The sequence below is a fragment of the Eretmochelys imbricata genome, chromosome 17 (genome assembly GCF_965152235.1).
Source record: "Eretmochelys imbricata isolate rEreImb1 chromosome 17, rEreImb1.hap1, whole genome shotgun sequence".
Taxonomy (NCBI): Eukaryota; Metazoa; Chordata; order Testudines; family Cheloniidae; genus Eretmochelys; species Eretmochelys imbricata.
Genome location: NC_135588.1, coordinates 10,660,030 through 10,681,865, shown reverse-complemented (window position 1 = coordinate 10,681,865; position 21,836 = coordinate 10,660,030). Strand labels below are relative to the sequence as shown.

The 21,836-nt window shown below is 43.7% G+C and overlaps 1 protein-coding gene across 3 annotated transcripts in view; it reads right to left on the bottom strand.

Moving 5' to 3' along the window:
* Positions 1-21,836, bottom strand: part of RAP1GAP2 (RAP1 GTPase activating protein 2) — a 207,442-nt gene that overhangs the window by 88,543 nt on the left and 97,063 nt on the right. For all 3 annotated transcript variants that reach the window (XM_077836315.1, XM_077836316.1, XM_077836317.1), the window contains exon 3: positions 7,785-7,869. In XM_077836315.1, coding sequence (XP_077692441.1) covers positions 7,785-7,869 — 85 coding nt within the window. The remainder of the gene's footprint in view (positions 1-7,784; positions 7,870-21,836) is intronic.

The window sequence follows — 21,836 nt, the reverse complement described above, 5'->3', positions numbered from 1 at the left end:
TACTGCTATTTTTAGCCTCGTAGCAGAGCCTCAATCAGTGTCCCAGGCACTGAGACTTGCTGCCAGGGGAAGGGGGCGTTCTGCAGTGTATATGTCCCCAGTGATGGTCCTTTCGGGGATATACACACTTGTCTGCTGGGACCTAGACTGAGGCCACAAGCTGACAGACCTCTGAGCAGCCAGCAGATGGTCACACTTGTCAATTATTCAAGCCACATGCCATCTAAAAACTTCTCTAGGACCATGGTTTTATGAGAAACTGTGTTCTGAAGAGTGTTTGGTGCCATCTGCACTTTGCTTTGAAGAACAGTTGGGCGGGGGAAAATGATGCTAACCCCCGCCCCCATAATATGACATGTAAAACCACTGGTTCTCAACCAGGAGTACACGTTCCCCTGGGGGTACGTCAACACATCTAGATATTTGCCTAGTTTTACAACAGGCTACATAAAAAGCACTAGAAAAGTCAGTACAAACTAAAATTTCATACAGACAATGACACGTTTATACTCTTTTATATGCTATACACTGAAATGTAAATACCATATTTATATTCCAATCAATTTATTCTATAATTATATGGTTAAAATGAGAAAGTCAGCAATTTTCTAGTAAGAGTGTGCTGTGACACTTTTGTATTTCTAGTTCTGATTTTGTAAGCAAGTCGTTTTTAAGTGAGGTGAAACTTGGGGCTACGCAAGTCAAATCAGACACCTGAAAGGGGTATAGTAGTCTGGAAAGGTTGAGAACCACTGTGTTAAACACTCTCTGATCAGGAGTAGCATGAAGCCAAACAGGAGCAAGACTGAATTCTCTCTCTCCTTTAACTACCAGCCTTCACTTTCTCCTTCAGCTGCTTTAATTCTTAGCCCTCCTCTGCATTTTTCAAAGTGCTGGGTGTCAATATAAAAAAATACTTACTTTGCTTCATGCTCAGGGAACATAAACAAATAGCTTTGTTTACAATTGGTTATAAATTTAACCAACAGAGGTCACTCTCCAGAAGTTCGCTTGGCTCTCTGCAGAGCAAAGAAACCAGATATCTTCATTGTCCTGGTAGCAGCTCAGCATGTTGTTTTGATCTTCATGCGTGGTTGACCTCTTTCAGCTGAATCACTTTAGTTAAACAACAGTTTGGCAAACTGGCATGTGAATATGTTATTCTGCCACAAAAAAAATAAATATCCCAGGAGAGGTTTTTAAATGGCCTTTTCTTATTTTCAAAGGGTGAAGTCTGCCTCTCGACAGAGGAAGAAATACAAAGTTTAGACACCCCCCAAGTCCTTAAAATGAGGCTAAAGTAGGACTTGGTGGTGCAAGATTCTAGCTTTCTGCTCAGGGGTGAATGTCACTCCATGTATCTGATCTGGATGAGGACAAAGTTACCATCACAACAGGAGGGATGGCTCACATGATTGTGTTTTCCATGCTGTAGCTATCCTATACAGAGCATTGCTTTTTTATAGTATATTTCATCTCCAGACTATCTTAGCATTAAGTAATTTCCACAGCATGCTCACATTAGGTCAGTGTTACCATCATCCCCATTTTTAGACAGGGAAGCAAAAGAGTGAATTGACTTGTCCACAGCTACAGAAGGAGTCCGCATCAGAGCCAACTTCAAATCTCAGGGGGGTGCCAAGTTTTCCGTATATTCAGACCACTAGATCATGCTGTCTTCTCCTGGATGTGTGCCAGATTCTCAAAAAGGCTCAGCACCCAAAATTGGGGATGGATTTCTAAAGAGCTCAGCTCCCGTGTAGACATCTGAATAAGGGACAGATTTTCAGCACTCAGAGGACACTACTTGATTGAAAATCTGGCCACTTATTTAGGTGCCTGAATGGGAACCAAACTTTTTAAAACCTCTGGCACTGGTTGCAGGTGCTAAGCCAGCCCCAGCCATACAGGGCCCCGTTCAACAGCATTTGTAGCTACACTTATTGTTTCAACTAATGGAAATTGGGGGCTAGACTGTAGTATTTATGCTACAGCCCTGCACAGGGGTGAATGCAGAGCCACCCTGCCCCCAGGAAGAGCTCCAAGGAGGTTAAGCCTTGGGCAGGCATAAACTCCCCCAGACTCTTCAGTGCCCACCACTGTACATCTACAAGTACATGCTGCGCCATCCATAACCAGTGGAGCATTTTGGTGGTGTTATTAGCTTCCTAGTGCTCCCAAATGAAAGGGACCTTGCATGGTCAGGAAAAAGTTTCTTGCACGGCTTCTTCCTCCCCTCTTGCATGGCCATCTCCATGTGACACTTTAGATCAGGCCCCAACCATCCTGTGTTAAACTGACTGGTAGGGGTCAGCGCTTGCAACTTAAGAAACTTTTGTGCCTGGGTGTGAAAAGAACTGCATCTGCACCAGTGAGCTCCTCCCACACGCCTAATCCTCTTTCCCGTCCTTCCACCAAGCTCGTTTTGTTTGGAACCCCAGGACACCTCTTCCCCTCCCCTGCCCGACTCTCACTCAAAAGGAACAAAAGAGCCTCTCTGCCATTTTGTTCAACCTTCGTTGGCCAGCTGGAGCCTGGGAACCTGTGCAAACACTCCGTTCTCCCAGGCTAAATTCTGGTTACTCATTAACAGCTCGATGACACATCCAGGTCATAATTATTGATGAATGGCTTCCATCCGCTTCCTCAGTTTTATAAAAATATATATCAACTGATTTTTTTTAAATGGCATGTTTACAATGCAGCCTGGCCTAGGGATGCTATGGATGGGAACATCATCGTAATGAGCTGGCCCGCCAAAGGTGACTAAACAAGTATGGTTCTGTCTCTTAACTCAGTGGCCTATGGAAAAACTACAGAGAAGCCAGATTATCCCACATCTATCTACTGTGGGGTTCTTACACCTTCCTCTAAAGTATCTGGTGGTGGTCACTGCCTGTGGCAGGATATTGGGCTACATGGGCCCTGAGTCTGATCTTTAGCTTGCAAGATCTTTGGGGCAAGGATCATTTTTTGTTCTGTGTTTGTACTGCACCTAGCACAAATTGTGATCCTGGTCCGTGACTGGAGCGCCTAAGCGCTAATGCAGTACAATTAGTAAATAAATAAATACATAAATAATCATCCAAGATGGTAATTCCTATGTGCCTACTATGTGCCTACTACTGGACAATCTTCCACAGAGAATGTTATTTCTATGTACTTTCTATGTACAGACTATCGACGTACTTATATGGCTCCTATTACATAGTATCCGAGCACACCACAATCTTTAATGTAGTAATCCTTGTAACACCCCCACAAGGCAGGGCAGTGCAGGAACTGAGAGACAGAGTTTAAGTGACTTGCCAAAGGTTGCACAGGCGGTCTGTGACAGAGCAGGGACTTGAATTCAGGTCTCCCGAGCCCTAGCTTAGTGCCCTAACCACTGGAACATCTTTCTTCTCATCTTATGATCTCTCACCACTTTTCTATCGATTCATTCTCAACACCCTGGGGAGATGCTTTTACACCCATTTCACAGTCAAGTAAATGGAGGCACCCTTCTCACCTGAAGATAATTGCTTCAGTGACTGCAGTGGAGTTACACAGATATGGCACTTGTGGAGATCAGAAGAACTTGCAAGATGCATCTCCTGCCTCGGGCCTGAAGGATAATTTTCCGAGTGCCCCTCCTGGTTTAGGGCAGCTCTGTACTGCCCTTGGCTCAGGGATGTGCCATAAATGCCACTTTCTAGCCTGTCATTTGCTCAAGGTCAAATGATAAGTCACTGGCAGAGTGAGAAACACCCACCAGAAAGCCTGACACCCAATCCTCTGCCCTAACCACTTGGCAACACCAGTGAACGAGTGACAGACACTCACTTTCTAAAACCAACTCAAAAGAATCAACAGACGCACCTTACCAACACTCAGCATTGAGGACAGCTGGCAAACAACCCCTCCTTAGTACATTAAAATGCATTCATCTTGCATTCAGCACTCTGAACAGGTTGTGTAATTAGTTTTCTTCTTGTTAATGTCTTCCAGGCAAGCAGTATGGCTTAACTTCAACGGAAGTGCCGGTTCTACAGGCAAGAAAGCCTGGCAATGGGGAAAAAGACACCCACGAACAGCTGTTCCCTTGAGCTACGTGCAGCTGACCTAGTTACCACCTCTCTGCCCTCATGACAGACATAGCAAGCTTGCCTTAAAACGATCTTAAGTAGATCACATGATCCCTGTCTTAATGTGATGAGAGCAGGGAGAAATTGCAGGGGGAAAGGGGGAAATTACATAGCAAAATGTGCCAACACCTCCAGGAGTCATTTCCCTACGGTTATTGAGACTCTCAATCTTCTCCTCATTGATAATTAGTTATTATTTTACAGCACCCAACTGGGCCCCTGCTTGCAATCTAGTCTGAGACAAGATGCAACAAAGGGACAATAAAATAAGTAGAGGTGGGAAAGTCGGAGGAGGATGGGGGGAGATAACATCAATACACGGTAACAGCACACACCTAAGTCACAGGAGGCAGTGTTGCCTAGTGGACCGAACACTAGACTGCTACTCAGGAGACCTGGGTTCAATTCCTGACTCTGCCACTATCCTGCTGGGTTACCTTGGGCAAGTCACTTCACCTCAGTTTCCCAATCTGTAAAATGGGGAACGCCTCCATCCTTTCTAGAGCGATTTGACACCTATGGATAAAAAGTGCTATATAAGAGCTAGGTCTGATTATTATTTTACTCCTATTGAAATCAATGTCAAAATTCCCTGCAGAGGTGTAGGATCCTGCTCGAATGCACAGCAAAGCATCCTCAAAATAGAGAGAGTTGCAGCGATATGTAGATGCATACATCTAAATAATATGGATGCACAAAATGTTTTCTTATGGGCAGGCAAAGTGGGTCTGAAGAAGCAGTGTGATTGAGAAGAATATACTAAATGAGCCAGATCCAATGGAATGACATTGCTGTAAAGCAGCAGTGAGATGGGTATCTGGCCATCTGTGTGTCTTTCTTCTGCCAGACTCAGGCTATAAGTGGTATTGTGTGAACCTTAATGAACACCGCGTTACCAAAAAAAAAAACACTCCGAACACATTGTTCTTGAAACACTGCAAAACAGCTAACACAGAACTGTGCATGGCCCTGAAAATATTACATTGATCATTGCAATGTAAAGAAAACACCATTTAAAGCTTGCCTGCCAGGAGTTCTCATTGAAAATCGTGTTAAACCCTCTCATGAGGATTAGCCTGCAAGGGCTGAGAGTTACTCCACAGATCCTTCTGGGACAAATGGGCTCCTATGGGAAGGCAGGTTTTCTCTTTATTTATATATCAGGGCTCATTCCTGTTATGAATATATCAAAACAAAGAGGGAGAGAGGCAAATTCTAGCTAAACCCAGCTGTGTTAAGCAAAAGCAATGAATATTTTCTTTGTTTGTTTGTTTGAGGGGTTGTGGGGAGGGGGAAATTGTCAAATATTATCATCCTTTCATTTCAGGTCATCTTACAACCTAACATTTCCAGGAAATGGCCCTTTTCACATTAAAAAAAAATCATGCAAAACTTTGGAATTTGGGGATGCACTTTGATTTTCATAAGAAAGCTCAATGCAAAATCTAAAAAGCCTACGGTCAAATTATCAGCTGCTGCTAACAGATACTGCTCCATTGACATGGGTAAATTATCACCCACTTACAAACAACAGAGATTTGGCCCATTGTCATCCTTTTTTTTTTTTTTTTTTTTTGGCACAAAAGGAAATCCCTTTTTTAGAGAGAGAGAAACTTCAAAATGCAATAGCATTGGAGGGTTTTTAAACACAGAACTGGACCATTTTGACAACTTAAAACCAAAGTGCATAAGCCTCCATTTTCAAGGGTTTTGCATTTTATAAAATAATAACGCTTAGCTCTTACATAGCGCTTGACCCTTTCAAAGCATTAGCAAATTATTCCTTGGGACATCTTTGTGAGCTAGGGGTGTGTGCGTGTGCAAATATACATACACGTTGCTGGTTGAATTCAATGGGCATTGGGTTAGGCCTCTGTAATCCTGCAACGTTGAGCGTTCCTCCTGATGGATGTTTGAGGTTTAATGAGTGAGGATTTTGGTGGGTGTCTAGGGAAGGCCTCTACTGAAATGCACCCTCCCTCCCCCAAAAGTAGGAAAAAGACAATAGCAGGAGATCTCCTAATTGTCCCTTGCCACCCATCTCTCACAATTTCCTTTTGGCCTCCCCTTCTCCCCCTGACCCCATACATCTCCCCACTCTTTATCTCTCATCAAATCCCCCAGAAATCACTTCCCTCCATTCCCATTCTTTCATTTCTCCCCTTGTTTCCTCCATGTCTTCTACAATTAAACACATTCTCAATACGTTGTCGGGATGCCCTGTGATGAGCAGTGCTTTCTCCTCCCATCTCCACCAATTACCAAATCTCCATGATCCTGGCCTCTCCAATGCACGAAAGCTGGTAACTCCCCTCAGCTAGCCCCTTCCTCCAGCCTCCACTTCTGATACCTTCTGCATCACCCCCGTAGGGAATTCTGCTGAGCTCCAGGGCTCACTGCTCCTAACACACTCTGGCTCAGCGCTGAGCTGGAATGTCATCCAAGAGTTTGCGAAGGAGTCAGAAAGACTGAGTAGAGAAAGGATAATGTAGGATGGTTTGGACTAAGTGTTCTGGCTGAATTTCATTCCGGGTGATACAAGGCAATAATCACAGAGCATAACGAACTCTTGCATACTGTGCATAACTCAGGCTGGGAGGAACGATGCCACATTTAAGCAAAAAGGCAACCAAGTCCTCCCCGTAGGATGTTGCATGACATTCTGTTTCCTTGCTGCAGACACAACCGCTTGCTCTGCATTCAAATCCCTCCTCTGCGGCAAAGCCTTTCAAGGGCAACTCCACCAAGCCTTGAATGCAGCTGGAGCTGACTTGGCAAGAATTCCTCCAAGGGGATCCCAGGCTGGGCACAGTGGCATGACAGTGCCCCCTACTCATGCACAGAGGTGCAACATCTTTCCATCTTCATTAACTGGATGGTGGTGCTGGATGGTGGTGGTTGGAGGGTGTCCGGACAGGCACTCACTCTCTTTCCACCCCTCCCTATTCCTTTTTGGGCAACATCCACAGAGGTTATAAGAAGGAGCCGGGCCTGCATTCCCCAGCTGCTATAAAGGAGAATGGGGTAGAGTCTATTTCTGCCCTTGCTCCTTTCATGGTCTAAAATCTAGCCCTTAGAAAATAAGCTCCTTAGGGCATGGGCTGCATCTTCTATATACAGCACCGGGCACACAAATCATAAATAAAGATCACCGCTTTGGCAGCAAACCCCCAGGTTATAACAATACTGGAACAATTTTTAAGACAGACAAAGGGTCAGATGCTTCTTTACCTTGCAGCGTGTGCAGTCACTCATGCAGAGTGGGCCCCGAGTGCTACCACCCTTCTGATTTAGTATCGTTTGACAACTGCTTTGCACTGCTGTCAATGACTGCCTGAGGCACAGGGCAACATAGCCCATGGCCTTTTGCAGCCACACTCTAGCTGATGGCAGCAGAACACTCTTCTGGCTCAATTCCAGAATCCACCCAGGAAAGCCTGAGACAACACAGCTGCTACTTTTAAACACTGGTATTAACTAGCTTTGGTTTCAAAGCAATCACCTTAAGCTGGGTTGTGCATGTACCGTACAATTCCTTCCACCAGACCTCCAAAAGATATTGCACCCACATTACGGGATGCAGCATGCACTTTGCAAACCAGCACAGGAATAAAATGTAAAGAACGCAATCCGTAATGTATTATGTATGTAACCTACCTTCATGGTTGCTGGGGCAGTGAGTGGAGGGGATAAAGGCCGGTCTGGAATGGTCACATCTGTGTTGTTTAACAGCTCCTGTTTCCTGTAAAAGAAGAGGATCCATCTCAAAACTTTTCCTAATTACCCAGCCTTTGGAAGAAAGCAGCACAGTCCAGAGAGGAGAAAATTAGGCCCCTCTGATTTTTTTCAACCCTGTAAACTTTTAAGTCAAGGTTTGTTTTTACATATAAATATCTAACCTGTGACAACAACATTTTATAAAATAAAAAAAACTTGTAGCTTGGAAAGATTCTGACCTAAATTATAAATGCTTCACTGGACCATAAAGTGGGCTGCTCTTTCTTTGGGAATCCAACTGAAGGTTGCCAAAATAGAGCCCTTAACTACTGTGTGTGCCGCAGGTAAATTTCATTTCAGGTGATTTACGCCGCTGGGATGACCAGGAGTTAGATAAACAGACTTATGTTTCTATGACAACACCATTGCGACAATTTTTTTTCTCCATCTTCTCCATCTGGCGTTATCTATTGACTGAGCAGTGCTTGTTCATCTCTCTCTCTCTCTGTCCAACATGAACATTATGCACAGTGGAATAGATTTTGATTTTAGTCGCACTAGAGTAAATCCGGAGTAACTCCACCAAATACTTTTAGCACATATCAATGTCATGTATAAGTGTGGTCCAGAGTGTTTAGCATAGAAAGAAAGCCACATTCAGAGAAGTGCTATATAGTCAACATTTATCCACAGTGGAAATGGAAATAACTGCAGTGCAGGATGTAGTAACACATTGTTGATCACTGTAGGTAGCCTGCATGGAGTGGGGTGTGGTCAGTGAATAACTTGAGTTGCAATGTGTCTTTTTTCCTTGGGGGTAGCACCTGGCACAAGCTCTCCATTGAGGCTCCTTGCTGCAGACAGTGCCTATTCTGTTTTAAATAAGGCACTTAGCGATCTGTACCTGCAACTGAAGACCAGGTCTGCGGGCACCTGGACGTGTCTTTTTCACTCCCTCAGTTTCAGATTTTTCCACTGGAAACTCCCATATGCAATGGACCTGGGTTGCTATTTTCAAATGGGAGTACCTAAATCCATATCTATTCACCTAAATAAAAGAGGAGTGATTTTAAAGGTACTGAGCACCCACAATGTGGGTTAGCCACAGTACATTAATGGGAATGGACAATCAAACCACTTTTGTTTAGACGTCTAGCTTTAGGGACCCAAGTTTGATTATTTTAGCACAAGGGGAGATTTTCTAAGGCACAAACACCAGGTAGGCACCTAATGCCCACTGATGATCAATAGAAACGTACCTGCCATTTCTGCCTTTGAAATTCTCTCCCATAGTCTTCAGCCTAACATGGATCCAGATCTGTACTGCAGGCCTGATTTTCCACTCCCTTCTCTAGTTTGGCACCAGTGTGATTCCCTTCAATTGTGTAAGACAGCAGAGAACTAAGCCCAGCACCTTCTTGGCCAAGTTCTAGTATTTTTGCCCACGCAGTCTTGAATGAATTCATCATGACCAGTGCTACGGCAATGAATACTAAATGAAATGCTTGTGAAAGAGCATGCTAAATAAATTAGCTCAAGGGCAGTTAATGGACCAGAGCAGAGGTAGTCAACAGGCAGACCATGGGCCAAATACGGACCACCAGATGCTTTTGAACGGACCCCCAAATCTTTTTATTATCATCATTGTTATTGTGGTGTGAAAAATTTTTCTCTGCAGGCTGGACCTTGACTATACCTTGACCAAGACATTGTACCTTGACAAAAAAATAATTGACTATCCCTGGAATAGAGTTTGCAAGTTACATGGAGGGATAGCAACAACCACCACCTTGAGAAGAGAGAGAAATTGCATCTGCCAATTCATCAAGAAGAGAAATTACAACGGCACAATTCTGTAAGGGAAGTCTTTTCAGAGTCTTTAACCCACTCCTGCATCTCTGCTAACGCTGGTTGAAAAATTTTCAATGGAACAGTTTTCTGTGGAAATACACTGTTTCCTTGGAATTGAAATGCGTAGCAGGCATGTGCCCATTTCAATGGAATATTTGACTGACAGATTCCCCAATGATTGGAGGAGTGATTCTGATGTTTCCAAATCAGAATATTCCCTTTCATGGAAAATTCCAAAGTTTGATGTTTCGTTCCAAAATAGAATGAAACAATATTTAGAAAACCTGGAATTTCCCACAGGACAGAAATTCCATTTTCATCCAGCTCTAACCTTTGCTGTTCTCAGGGAACAGAATCTATACAACTAATTCAGATCCCCACCTTTTTTTCCCCCACCGATTATCCACAAGCAGCTTTTTATTTTTTATCAACATCCTCATCATTCAGAGTTATCAGGCAAAGGGGTAAGACAGGAAGGGTGATCCTATGACTAAAACTCAAGGATCCAGGACACCTGGGTTCAATTCCTGGCTCTGCCACAAATGTTCTATATTATGTGGGGCATCTAGTCCAGGCCTTGATAGGGGAGGGATAGCTCAGTGGTTTGAGGATTAGCCTGCTAAACCCTTGAAGGGGCCATTTAGGTATCTGGGGCAAAAATTGGGGATTGGTCCTGCTCTGAGCAGCGGGTTGGACTAGATTACTTCCTGAGGTCCCTTCCAACCCTGATATTCTATGAACTGTAAATGGGGATAATTCTTCTCTTAACTCACAGGGCGGTTGAGAGAATGTACTTATGAACATTTGCTGGTGAGAAGGAAGGGGGCATAGAAGTACTTCGATAGAAAGGTTTTATGGAAACATATTTCAGCCTATGGGTGGTTCTCACGGGTTATTCATTGCAATCACTGTTTCAGGTATTTGCAGTTTGTATTGTGTTATTGGTAGCCTAAGTGTCTACACTGAAATCAGAGATATACCTGATCTTTAACGCAGCTAGCTTGAATAACAATAGCAGTGAAGCCAGTATGGACTGTATAAGCTGGCCTGGGACCCTGGGTAGGCACTCCAGCAACTAGCCTGTTTCGTGTCTATTGTTATTGGAGCTAGCTAGATCAAAGATAGCTCGCGTATCTCTACACCTGTTGCAGTCACCCCTCCGACTGCAGCGTTGTCACATGAGTCTGGTTTTGGTGCCTAACTGAACGCTCCAAAATCAACAGAAAGTTGGCCAGGGAAACACTTACAGTGTGAAAAGTCATGTGAAAACACTTGTTCACAAGTCTCTCCTGTGGGTTAAATTCACCATTGTGCAAAGAACCTGCCGTGGCCTATGCCTCACTCAAGACCCACTTATTACCACAAAGCAGGACTCCACCCTGGAAGAACTGTTTCGGATTAAAATTCCCTTGTACTTATATTTTCAGAGAGCACATAAAAGGGCTCGTGAATACTGAAAGGAAAACTATTCTTACAGAATAGTTTTGTAATTAAGGCACCGGGGCTGGGACACAGATCTGAGTTCAGTTCTCAGCTTTGCCACAGACTGCCCAGGCAATCACTTAATCTCAGTGCAGCTCAGTTTTCCATTCTATAGAATGGGCACAATAGCACTTCTTTCCTCTCCCCCCTTGAACTTGGGTCTATCTTGCCTATTTAAACTGCCAGCTTTTAGGGAGAAGAATTGTCTTTCTATGTGTTTGTACAGCATCTGACACAATGGGGCTCCAGTAGAGGCTGGAGCCTCTGGGAGTTACTGTAATAAAAATACTTAATAATAACCACTCTCAAAACAAACTTGTGGGTTTTATTTGAAGTAACGTTTGCTAGTCTTTATCCCCCACTGCATTAGCACAGCTCTGACATGGAAAGGTCAGACCATCAGCTGTCGAAAGGAAGGATGGTCCAGTGGATAAGGTGGTAGCCTAGGGCTTGAGAGACCTGGATTTAATTCCTTGCTCCACTATAGATCCCTGTGTGACCTTCAGCAAGTCACTTAGGCTACACCTACACGGCAGAAAAACCCTGCAGCAGTGAGTCTCAGGGCCCGAGTCAACTGACGGGCTCGCAGTCATAGGAATAATTAGGTTTCAGAGTAACAGCCATGTTAGTCTGTATTCGCAAAAAGAAAAGGAGGACTTGTGGCACCTTAGAGACTAACCAATTTATCAGAGCATAAGCTTTCATGAGCTACAGCTCACTTCATCGGATGCATACTGTGGAAAGTTTAGAAGATCTTATTATATACACACAAAGCATGAAACAATACCTCCTCCCACCCCACTCTCCTGCTGGTAATAGCTTATCTAAAGTGATCACTCTCCTTACAATGTGTATGATAATCAAGTTGGGCCATTTCCAGCACAAATCCAGGTTTTCTCACCCCACCCCCCCACCCCACACACAAAGCATGAAACAATACCTCCTCCCACCCCACTCTCCTGCAGGTAATAGCTTATCTAAAGTGACCACTCTCCTTACAATGTGTATGATAATCAAGGTGGGCCATTTCCAACACAAATCCAGGTTTTCTCACCCCCCCACCCCCAAACTCACTCTCCTGCTGGTAATCACTTTGGATAAGCTATTACCAGCAGGAGAGTGAGTTTGTGGGGGGGGGGGGGAGTGAGAAAACCTGGATTTGTGTTGGAAATGGCCCACCTTGATTATCATACACATTGTAAGGAGAGTGGTCACTTTAGATAAGCTATTACCAGCAGGAGAGTGGGGTGGGAGGAGGTATTGTTTCATGCTTTGTGTGTATATAATAAGATCTTCTAAACTTTCCACAGTATGCATCCGATGAAGTGAGCTGTAGCTCACGAAAGCTTATGCTCAAATAAATTGGTTAGTCTCTAAGGAATAATTAGAACATCCACCATTATTCTAAGCAAGATAAAAAAAAGTATAAGGACTATAAACCTTCATGCTTCAGAGCATAAAGCAACCTGTAACTACCTAGGATAAGAAAATTAATCTTGCCCTACAGGCAGTATATCCCAAAGTTATTCACTATGGTGTTTTTTTTCCACCTTCCTCCAGAGCATCAGGTATTCAGCCATGGTCAAATACATGATAATGTGCTAGTCTTATCTCGCATGGTAATTCCTATTTTCCTCAGCAGTTATCTTAGAGCGGCCAGTGGAGTAACAGTATACGTGGGAGTAGGGTTGCCAATTTTGGTTGGATGTACTCCTGGAGGTTTCATCAAATGACATAATCTTTAATTAAAGTTTAATCTTTAATTCCTAGAGACTCCAGGACAATCCTGGAGGGTTGGCAACCCTAGGTGGGATAATGGAGAATGAGGACTGGAACCTGCAACCCCGTGAACAGCATTTACGGATAGACGAGTCCCACTGACTCCCATTGGAGCTGTGAGAGTTCGTCCCCTCTGAAAAACAAGCCCCAACTGCCTCAAATTCGCCACCAAACAATTATGGCACCCAAAATTAGCAGGCACTTTAGAAAATCTGGAACAAGGACCTGATCCTCAGCTGATGTAAATCAACACAACTCCATTGGCTTCAAGGGAGCAATACAGATTTACACCAGCTGAGAATCAGGCCCAAGATTGTTATAGCAGTGCCCAAATTCCACCCACAAAAGTGCCAGCCGTGACAACCCGAGCAAGCTAACACTTCTGGTCTTGTAACAGCAAGTGACTCCCGTGGTGACTTGCCTAGCATCTTATTGACACCAGTTAGGAATTGTCAGGCCTGGAGGTGTAGTAGGTGTCTGTGCAGATAACACTTCCTAATGGTGAAAATTGACTCAGTACCGAGAAGCAGAGGCAAAAAATCATGTCCGTTATTTTTTTCTTCCCCCCGCCCCCCAGAAAAGATACAAAGTATTAAAAGTTCCTGCAGCCTTTTGGATCCAAAATATATAAAAGGCCTTGTGTTCCTGCCCTCTGCTATGGAGTGCAAATTGTTGCAAATCCTGGAAAACCTACCTAAATGCAGGAACACAGTGGCTAATACTCCCAGCTAAGCAGCAGTCCCTGGTCCATCTCAGAGCCTGGGGTAACAGGCTCTTTTCTCCTCTCAGGTTATGCCAGAGGTATACTTTCCATCTCAGGCAGACATACCTGAGCTAGCTTTGATCAGGCTAGCTTACTAAAAATAGCAGCATATTATTGTGGCTAGCCCAAGCCGCTGCCCATGCCGCCCACAGCTATTTTAGCAGATATATTTAACTGAGCTGGAAACTGTATCTCCCAACTGCAGTGTTGTTGTAGCTTGACCATGGGTGGCCAAAGTCTTTATCAGTATAAATGGCTAAAATTCCATTCAAGACAATGGAGCTGTGCTTCTTCACAGCAGCAGAGAATTTGATCCAGGGCCCAGAAAGCTCTTTACACCTTCCTGCACACATTGTCAACACAGGTAAGTGCTAGACAGAATCTGCACCGATCGGGCGGTCCCATTACAGTTGCTGGCAAGATTTGGGCTCAATTTGCTACCTAGGACAGAATCAGTAGTAGAGCTGTATTTCGTAGCAGATGTTCCTGTATATGGAATGTGGAAGAAAAATCAAAGAAAATAATTTAAAAAAATAATATACCTACATTACTCTGTCATTTACAGTTATTCAGGTTTTCGTCCACTGAGCCAGTTATCCAATAAACACACCTCATGGATTTTCAGGGGACTAAGCCGTGTCACAATATTTAAAGATGATGTCAAGTCCTGGAAAGATCCTTTTCAGAACATGTCAACAACCAACAAATCAACCACTTCAGAGCATTGCTGCAGCTCCCAAATCATCTGTACCATCTTTCACTCAAGAGCCAGTTATATGTTAACATAGGGCCCTTTGGCCCGGCTTAGTTAGATGGAAATAGCCAAGCCGGAATATACCCAATAAACTTGACAGTGCTTTGCCTTAGTACTACGGATGAAATCCTGGCCCCATTGACATCAAGGGGAGTTTTGTCATTGACTTCTATGGGGCCAGGACTTTACCCTGAGTCTTGGTGTATGAAGTCAGAGTTCTTGGTAACACAGACCACAAGTGATCACAGATACCTCTGATTTGTGTGGTTTTTTTTAATTATTGTTTTTATTTGTATTCCCATAGCACTAGAGGCCTCATCCAAATCAGGGTTCCATTGGGACACTACCCTGAAGTGTTTACAGGCTAAACAGACAGGACAGACAAAGGTTGGAAGACAGTACGTACTTTTATCCTCATTTTACAGATTGGGAACCAATATACGAGAGATTGAGTGACTTGCCCAGGGTCAAAGGGAAGTTTGTAGCAGAGCCAGGAATTAAACCCAGATTTGCATGATCCCAATCCTCTGCCTCAACTACAAGTCCATCCTTCCTCTCTTGCTATTTTGATTGTCTTCTTTGACCTTTGTGCTGCATGTAAGTACGTTATGCAGTTTGCTATGCTGCATCTGTTATGCTCATTGACTAATTCACAGCTTTCATAATCAGTATATATCACAACCATATGGCTAGGCAAATATTTTGTCTCCTGCGCTGCTGGTTCAGGTGAAATTAAACAAGGCTGAAGCCACTTCTGCAGGAAAATGGAGAGGAATAAGTACAGGAACTGCTTTAACGCTGACCTTGCTTTTCTCTTTCACACAGACTGATGCACTGTCTCAACTACCACGAACAACATGGAGTGGACTGAGAAAGCCAAACTGCTCAGGGTTCTCCAGCCCAGCCTTTACAATTGCACCTGCAGTTTGTCCGCATCTAAGGCCCTGATCCTGCAAGCTACTCCAATTGGGCAGATCCTTGCATGTGCACAGATCCCCACTGGAATCAACTGGGCTCCAGCTTCACAGAACATCTTGTAAGATTGGGGCTTCAATCTACACCTGCTACACGTGTAAGGAAGAAATTTAGATGGCTAAGTGATACCGATTGCTGAACGAACATTTGACTCAGTACCCTGCTCTGGTGCAATGAGATTCTGATAAACTGACTCACCTTGGGTAATATCTTATGCCTCGGTTAGTCCCATTGAAGCCAATGGAAGTTACTTGAGGAGTAAGATACTATCCAACATGAGTAAGGATACCAGAACCTGACCCTTGGGATTTTAGTGGTGTTCTGGAGCTTCCCCATAATTTACTCTTTGGAGTATCCCAGGAGACTGCCAAAACCCCAGAGCATGAAGCTGGAACACTGCAGGATTCCACATTGTGTTCCCTGTGGATACCCAGGATAGTTCATGAACAGAGCTGTGCAAATAACTGTGTTTTTTTTTTGAGCCAAAGAAGTCTAAAAAGAAATAGTTTCAAGTCGACCCAAAACAATTCAGCATATCAAAAAAGTAAACAAAAAAAGTAATACAATTGAAATCAAATTTCAAAAACAAGACACCTTTTTGCATCAAAGGCAAAACATTTCATTTTGCCAATGTCAACATGAAATGTTTGGACTTTTTTGGAATTTTCATTTCTTTTTTGACCAAACAATTTGACGAATTGAACACAAAGTGGCAAAACGTTTTGGCTCTCCTGAATCTGCATTTTTTTTTTTTTTATGAAAAAAGAATTTTGTCTGAAATAGTTCACCCAGCTCTATTCCTGAACGGGGCCAGATGGACAGCTCTGGAGAATGAACACTACCAAAAGTCAAGGGAAGGAAAAGCGAGTGAAGATCAAAGAAGAATGCAGGGTTCCCTGTAGGCAAGGAGGCCAATGGCTACAGTTGCTTTCTGGGAAACACCACTGCTCAACAGATTCTTTATTCAGGAGAAAGCAGCACAGGCCCTGGGGGCGGGTATTGAGGAATTGTCAAGGAAGGATCCTTCTGGCAGTAGGAGGGTGGTGGGCATGTTAATCCGGATTCTCTGGAGTTCTCATGATTAGGACAAGACGTGGGGAATCGAGAAATAACAGAGGAGCTAAATCGATGCAATGCCAGAGATAAACCGTTGTCTCTCCCTGACCTTTGCCCAATAGCACAGAATAAGAGGAAGGAATTAAGCAGCATTAGGTGGGAATTTGTTAGGAGAAAAACGTTGAGGCAGCCGGCTAGCTCGCTAAGCCAAAGATCTCATTGGGATGGATGAGATTTATATTTTTAGAGGTAAAATGGGCACACGCAAACTCCTGGATCCACCACTGGATAGATCTATAGCCCGCTGCAGTCAAGAGAAAAATGCCCACTGACTTCAGTGGGCTTTGGATCAGGCACCAAAAGAGAGAAGCCTGAAAGGGAATCCTTGAGACTGTATAATGAGATGCAGCTGAACTTTCATACGATGGGTCTTGATTATTCTCAACTACAGTCTAATCGCAGTGGGTATGTCTACACTGCAAACAAACCAACCAACAAAAACTGGAGCAGCACGTTTCAAAGCCCAATTCTACAGACTCAGGTTCTCACTACAGTGCTAAAAATAAGCATGTAGACATTTTGGCTTGGGTTGGCATCTGGGCTCTGAGACTGACTGGCCCAGGGTTTTTTCTAAAGCGTAGATTCTCTCTGTTCTTTTAATTGAATAATACCTTCCCACCCCATGTTATATTCTAAAGGATTCCTCTGTTCGTGGCATTACTGATTTCCTAACGGTGGTGGTTCCAAGGTCTCCTGTTTAATATCCTTCTAAACAGTTCCAAGGGCAGTTCATCTTGTGTGTTCTTATTATTATATTTTTGGCAATGGGGCCAAGGTTCAAAATCCCAGTTTCTAATTTGGCAAGTATGCAAGATGGCTTATAATGATCTGACCCAAACCTGCAGACATGAGCGTGTTCCTATGCTATTTAGGGTTGGAACCATCTTTTTGCTCCGTGTGTTTGAATAGCACCTAGCAATGGGGTCGTGGTTCATAACTGGAGCTCCTAGACATTACCCGCTGTACAAAAAATGATGGTAACAATCAACTTTGGGATGTTTGAAATCCTCATTCTAATTCTGCAATTTGATCCTCAATTTAGGTAAAATGAATAAGCAGCTTTACTATTCCCTCCTCACCTTTTCCTGGTACTTGTTACCACAAAGACACTAGACTTTTCCTTTCCTTTCTGTCTACAACACTTCTTTAAGATGACATGTCAAACTCAAGTCCTGACGACCTGTGGCCCTTAAAGATGACAAGGCATTGTGGGAACAAGTGAGGATGTTAAAATCAGCAACCTGGCAAATTGCAGCTGCAGTAATTACATTTCATGACCCTAGATTCAGCAGTTTTAAGGGCAGCAGGGTCCGATATGATCATTCAGAAAATTCCTCCAGCAGTCACAATTGGATGCAGCATTCTCCACTTCCTGTCTTTCCGCCTGTGCGGTGCTGCTGTGTGCTGTTAAACAGCGATCATAATTTATTTCCAGAAGCAGTTGCATTTCTGTGATGGCTGATTTCTGTTTGTATGTAGCTCCAGGACCATCTAGGAGGCTGAAAGGCACTATAAATACAACAGTATGTTTGCTTCCATTATATCGTTCAGCCACTAGGGTGGGATTTTCAGAAGTGCTCAGCTGTGGCTTAACTTTGCTCACATTGACTTACACGAAAGCAAAGTTAGGCCACGGCTGAGTGACTTTTGAAAATCCAACCCTAGGTGTCTCTTTGTGCTTCATAGAGATCCTGATGGTATGTGGTCCCTGGTAAACAAAGGAGACTAAGCTGGAGCTCAACCAGTGTGGATTCCTGTGTGTTTATGTCTGTAGCTGTAGATTTTTCTTTCATAAATATGTCTTGTTTAAGATCACCTGTGATTCTATTTATTCTGCCAATACAAAATGTTCTACATTAGTTTCACCTGTATATCACACCACTGATTGTTGTTTTCGCTTCACAATCAGTTTAGCCCGTATTCTTTAATGGCATTGTTACACCTTTTAAGTTAGCAAGACTGACCTTCGTAACTTTGCAATCTGAATGCTACCAAATGAAAGAGCTCTTGGAATTGGCACCTCTCCCTGTCACTGCAGGGCTGACGTCAAAATAAAGCAAATGAAAACTGCAGGAGACTGCTTCACATCCATGAATGCTGACTGGGACTGTAATGTTCCCTTGTGACTTGGCACTAGTAGATGTGGTAGAGGGGCTGCCATTTGTGAGTACATTCCGTGAATATGGTACATTAATGCACTTACTTTAATTAGAATATTAAAGACTAGAAGGAGGTCAATTGGAACAAAGCAAAAATACTAACAGCATTCTGAACCCATTACTATTACTGTTTGACAGAACACCATTCTTGGTATTTTATTTACCCCCTTTATCTTATTACTGTATTTCTTCCTTACCATTAATGGTATCTGCTCCTATCTGAAATTTTTCAGCCCCAGCAGGCTACTGCCATACTGCCCTCTGAATCATCTACATCAGGGGTTCTCAAACTGGGACCCTCGGGGGTCACAAGGTTATTACATGGGGGGTCGCGAGCTGTCAGCCTCCACCCCAAACCCCGCTTTGCCTCCAGCATTTATAATGGTGTTAAATATACAAAAAAGTGTTTTTAATTTATAAGGGGGGTTGCACTCAGAGGCGTGCTGTGTGAAAGGGGTCACCAGTACAAAAGTCTAAGAACCCCTGATCTACATCCTGAAATCATGCTGGAAAAGTTAATACACTATGAAGGGGGTTACAGTGGATAAATCGTTACCTATAAATGAACTTGGGGGTTGCACATGTAATAGCTTGTGGAGCCCAACCTCATTGCATGCACTAGGGGCTCCTTCCATTCTTCCATTTCCCCCCACAACTTTCCTGTGGGCTCACCCTCCCTTTCCCCTCTATTTCAGGGACTTCCTGAAATCCCTTCCTACTCATCCCTCATGCCAGGGGCTCTGTGTGCCCCTCACCACCCACCACATGCCTGGGGCTCTGTTTCCACCCCATCTCCCAGCCTACCCTGCCATGGTGGGGAAAGGGGCATGCAGGGACTCTGGGTGCCTCCGCATTCCCCCCTCTGCTGCATCGGGGGGCTGTGAAACTTTCCCTGAAATTCTGCAGCTGATCAGACGCAGCATGCAGAAGTTAATGCATTCTATCCAAACAGCCAGACAGACACATGCCATCAATGTGAATGTAGGACGTTTTGCTCGGTCAACGCTGTGCGGCTGTCACCAAAAGGGGAAAAAAGCTAACTAGGATTAATGATAGGCCTAAACACCTTCAAATTTTGAAGACATTCCTGGCTAGCTGCTCAGATGGCGTAAATCAGGGCAGGTCCATTGAAGTGTGACGGAAGGTCCACTAGGCTGCACTAACTTATTCAGAAGCTTGGCCTGGTAAGAGCCACAGCAGGCTAGCTCAGTGACTCTCCTCCCTCTGCTGTGTTGAATTCCGGGTTTAGTACAGCAGAGAATCTGGGCCAGCACGGGTAAAATACCCAGACAGATTGAAGGGAGCTCAAAGGAGAGCAGCAACAATGACTAAAGGTTTGGCAAGTAAGTCCTAGGGGGAAAGTTTGAATGAAATGAACATGTTTGATTGTTTAGATAAAGAGGAACTTTGGGGACAAAATACTTTGGGTCTACAAATAGATAAAAGGAGGGTATTGAGAGGACATGTATCAATAGTTCTCATTAGTTAATGAGAACAGAACAGCAAACAATGGATTTAAGCTACGGCAGGGGAAATATAGGTTGGATATTAGAGAAAACTTCTGGTCCAAATTCAGGCCCATAAATCTGTCCCTGGAAGGGTTATAACATCTCAGGCAATGGAGCACACAACCAAGAGAGTTGTGGAATTGCCATCATTCAAGGCGAAGACTAGACACCGATCTATTAGGGGTGGTTTAGAAATAATGAAGTCCAGACTGGCAACGCACAGGGGGAAAGGGCTACATGATCCACTTGAGATTCCAACTAACCTAAATGATCTGACGATTTTTAATTAAGTGCTGATTTGGGGATGAAGTTTTAACTATTCTGGTACTCACAGAATAATATTGTGCAGGCAGGTTGAATAATTTACAAAATGAAGAAAAGCAGCCCGATATCCTTTCTGATTGTCAGATTAAATATTATTGGGCCAGTTCCTCAACTGGTATAAAACAGCAGAGCGCCATAGACGTCAGTGAAGAGCTGACAATTTACACCAGCTGGGGCTCTGGCCCTTGATAGCATCAAGCTTTCAGGACTTGGAAGAAGCAGCAATGCAAATATTCACAAGGAGGTCCATCAGAGGAATTCATCTTAAATATTTTATCTCCATCATGAAATATCTCATGCAGTCACCCTCCTGCTCACCAGCTTAACTCTCGATGAAACTACTGTACCTCTGTAAAGCTACCATTTAAGATAGGGGTGTCCAACCTCTGGCCCGTGGGCCATACATGGCCCACCAGAGTATTTCATAAGGCCTTCCTGCTTCAACACAACATACTAACAGTGGTTTCATTAGTGTTTTGTCGTCATGTTTACATCCTTTTACTTTACACGTGTAAACAGACAATACTGTACATAGAAACAAGCTATCTAAATACATATGGAACAAGCTGAACTTAAAATATAAATCAATACAGGTGACTTTAAATCTTATTAAAATATATGTCAAATCTGTTTGGCCCACATGAGGTTGTGCTTAGGTTTACATGGCCCTCCTGTATAATAAGGCTGGGCACCACTGGTTTAAGATAAAGTATCTGAAATTTGCTCAAATGTGCTGGTCTGATCTACTAGACCATTCCTCCAGTTTTATGTCCATTATTATTATTTATAGTGTGATGGCACCTAGAGGCCATAATCACAGACAAAAAACCAGACCCTTCTCTGAGGAGCTCACACGCTAATTTTAAGACAAGAGACAACAGACAGATGCAACAAAGAGCCAGAGGGGAGACAATGAGACAAGCCTGGACAGCGTGAAAGGCACTGGGTACAGCACACAAGCTGCGTAACCACTGTCAGCTCCATCGGATAACCCCGCTGATTTCAGCAGAGATAAACCCGTGTCGAAACGGAGCAACAGAGTGGTAAATCACACACATTATTGGCCTATTTCCTTTCCAAATGAACTGAGGGTATAGCAGACCAAAGAACTGGGCCAAATCTTCAGAGGGTCTAAATGGGTGTGATTTTCATTGATCTCAGTGGAGCTTTATCACTATTCACCAGCTGAGGAACCAAACCACACTTCCCACAGACAGCTTCAAGCAAGCAGTATCTATTTCTGAATGGTCTGCTGTCAGGCTTTGCTGCTTGTGCGTATTT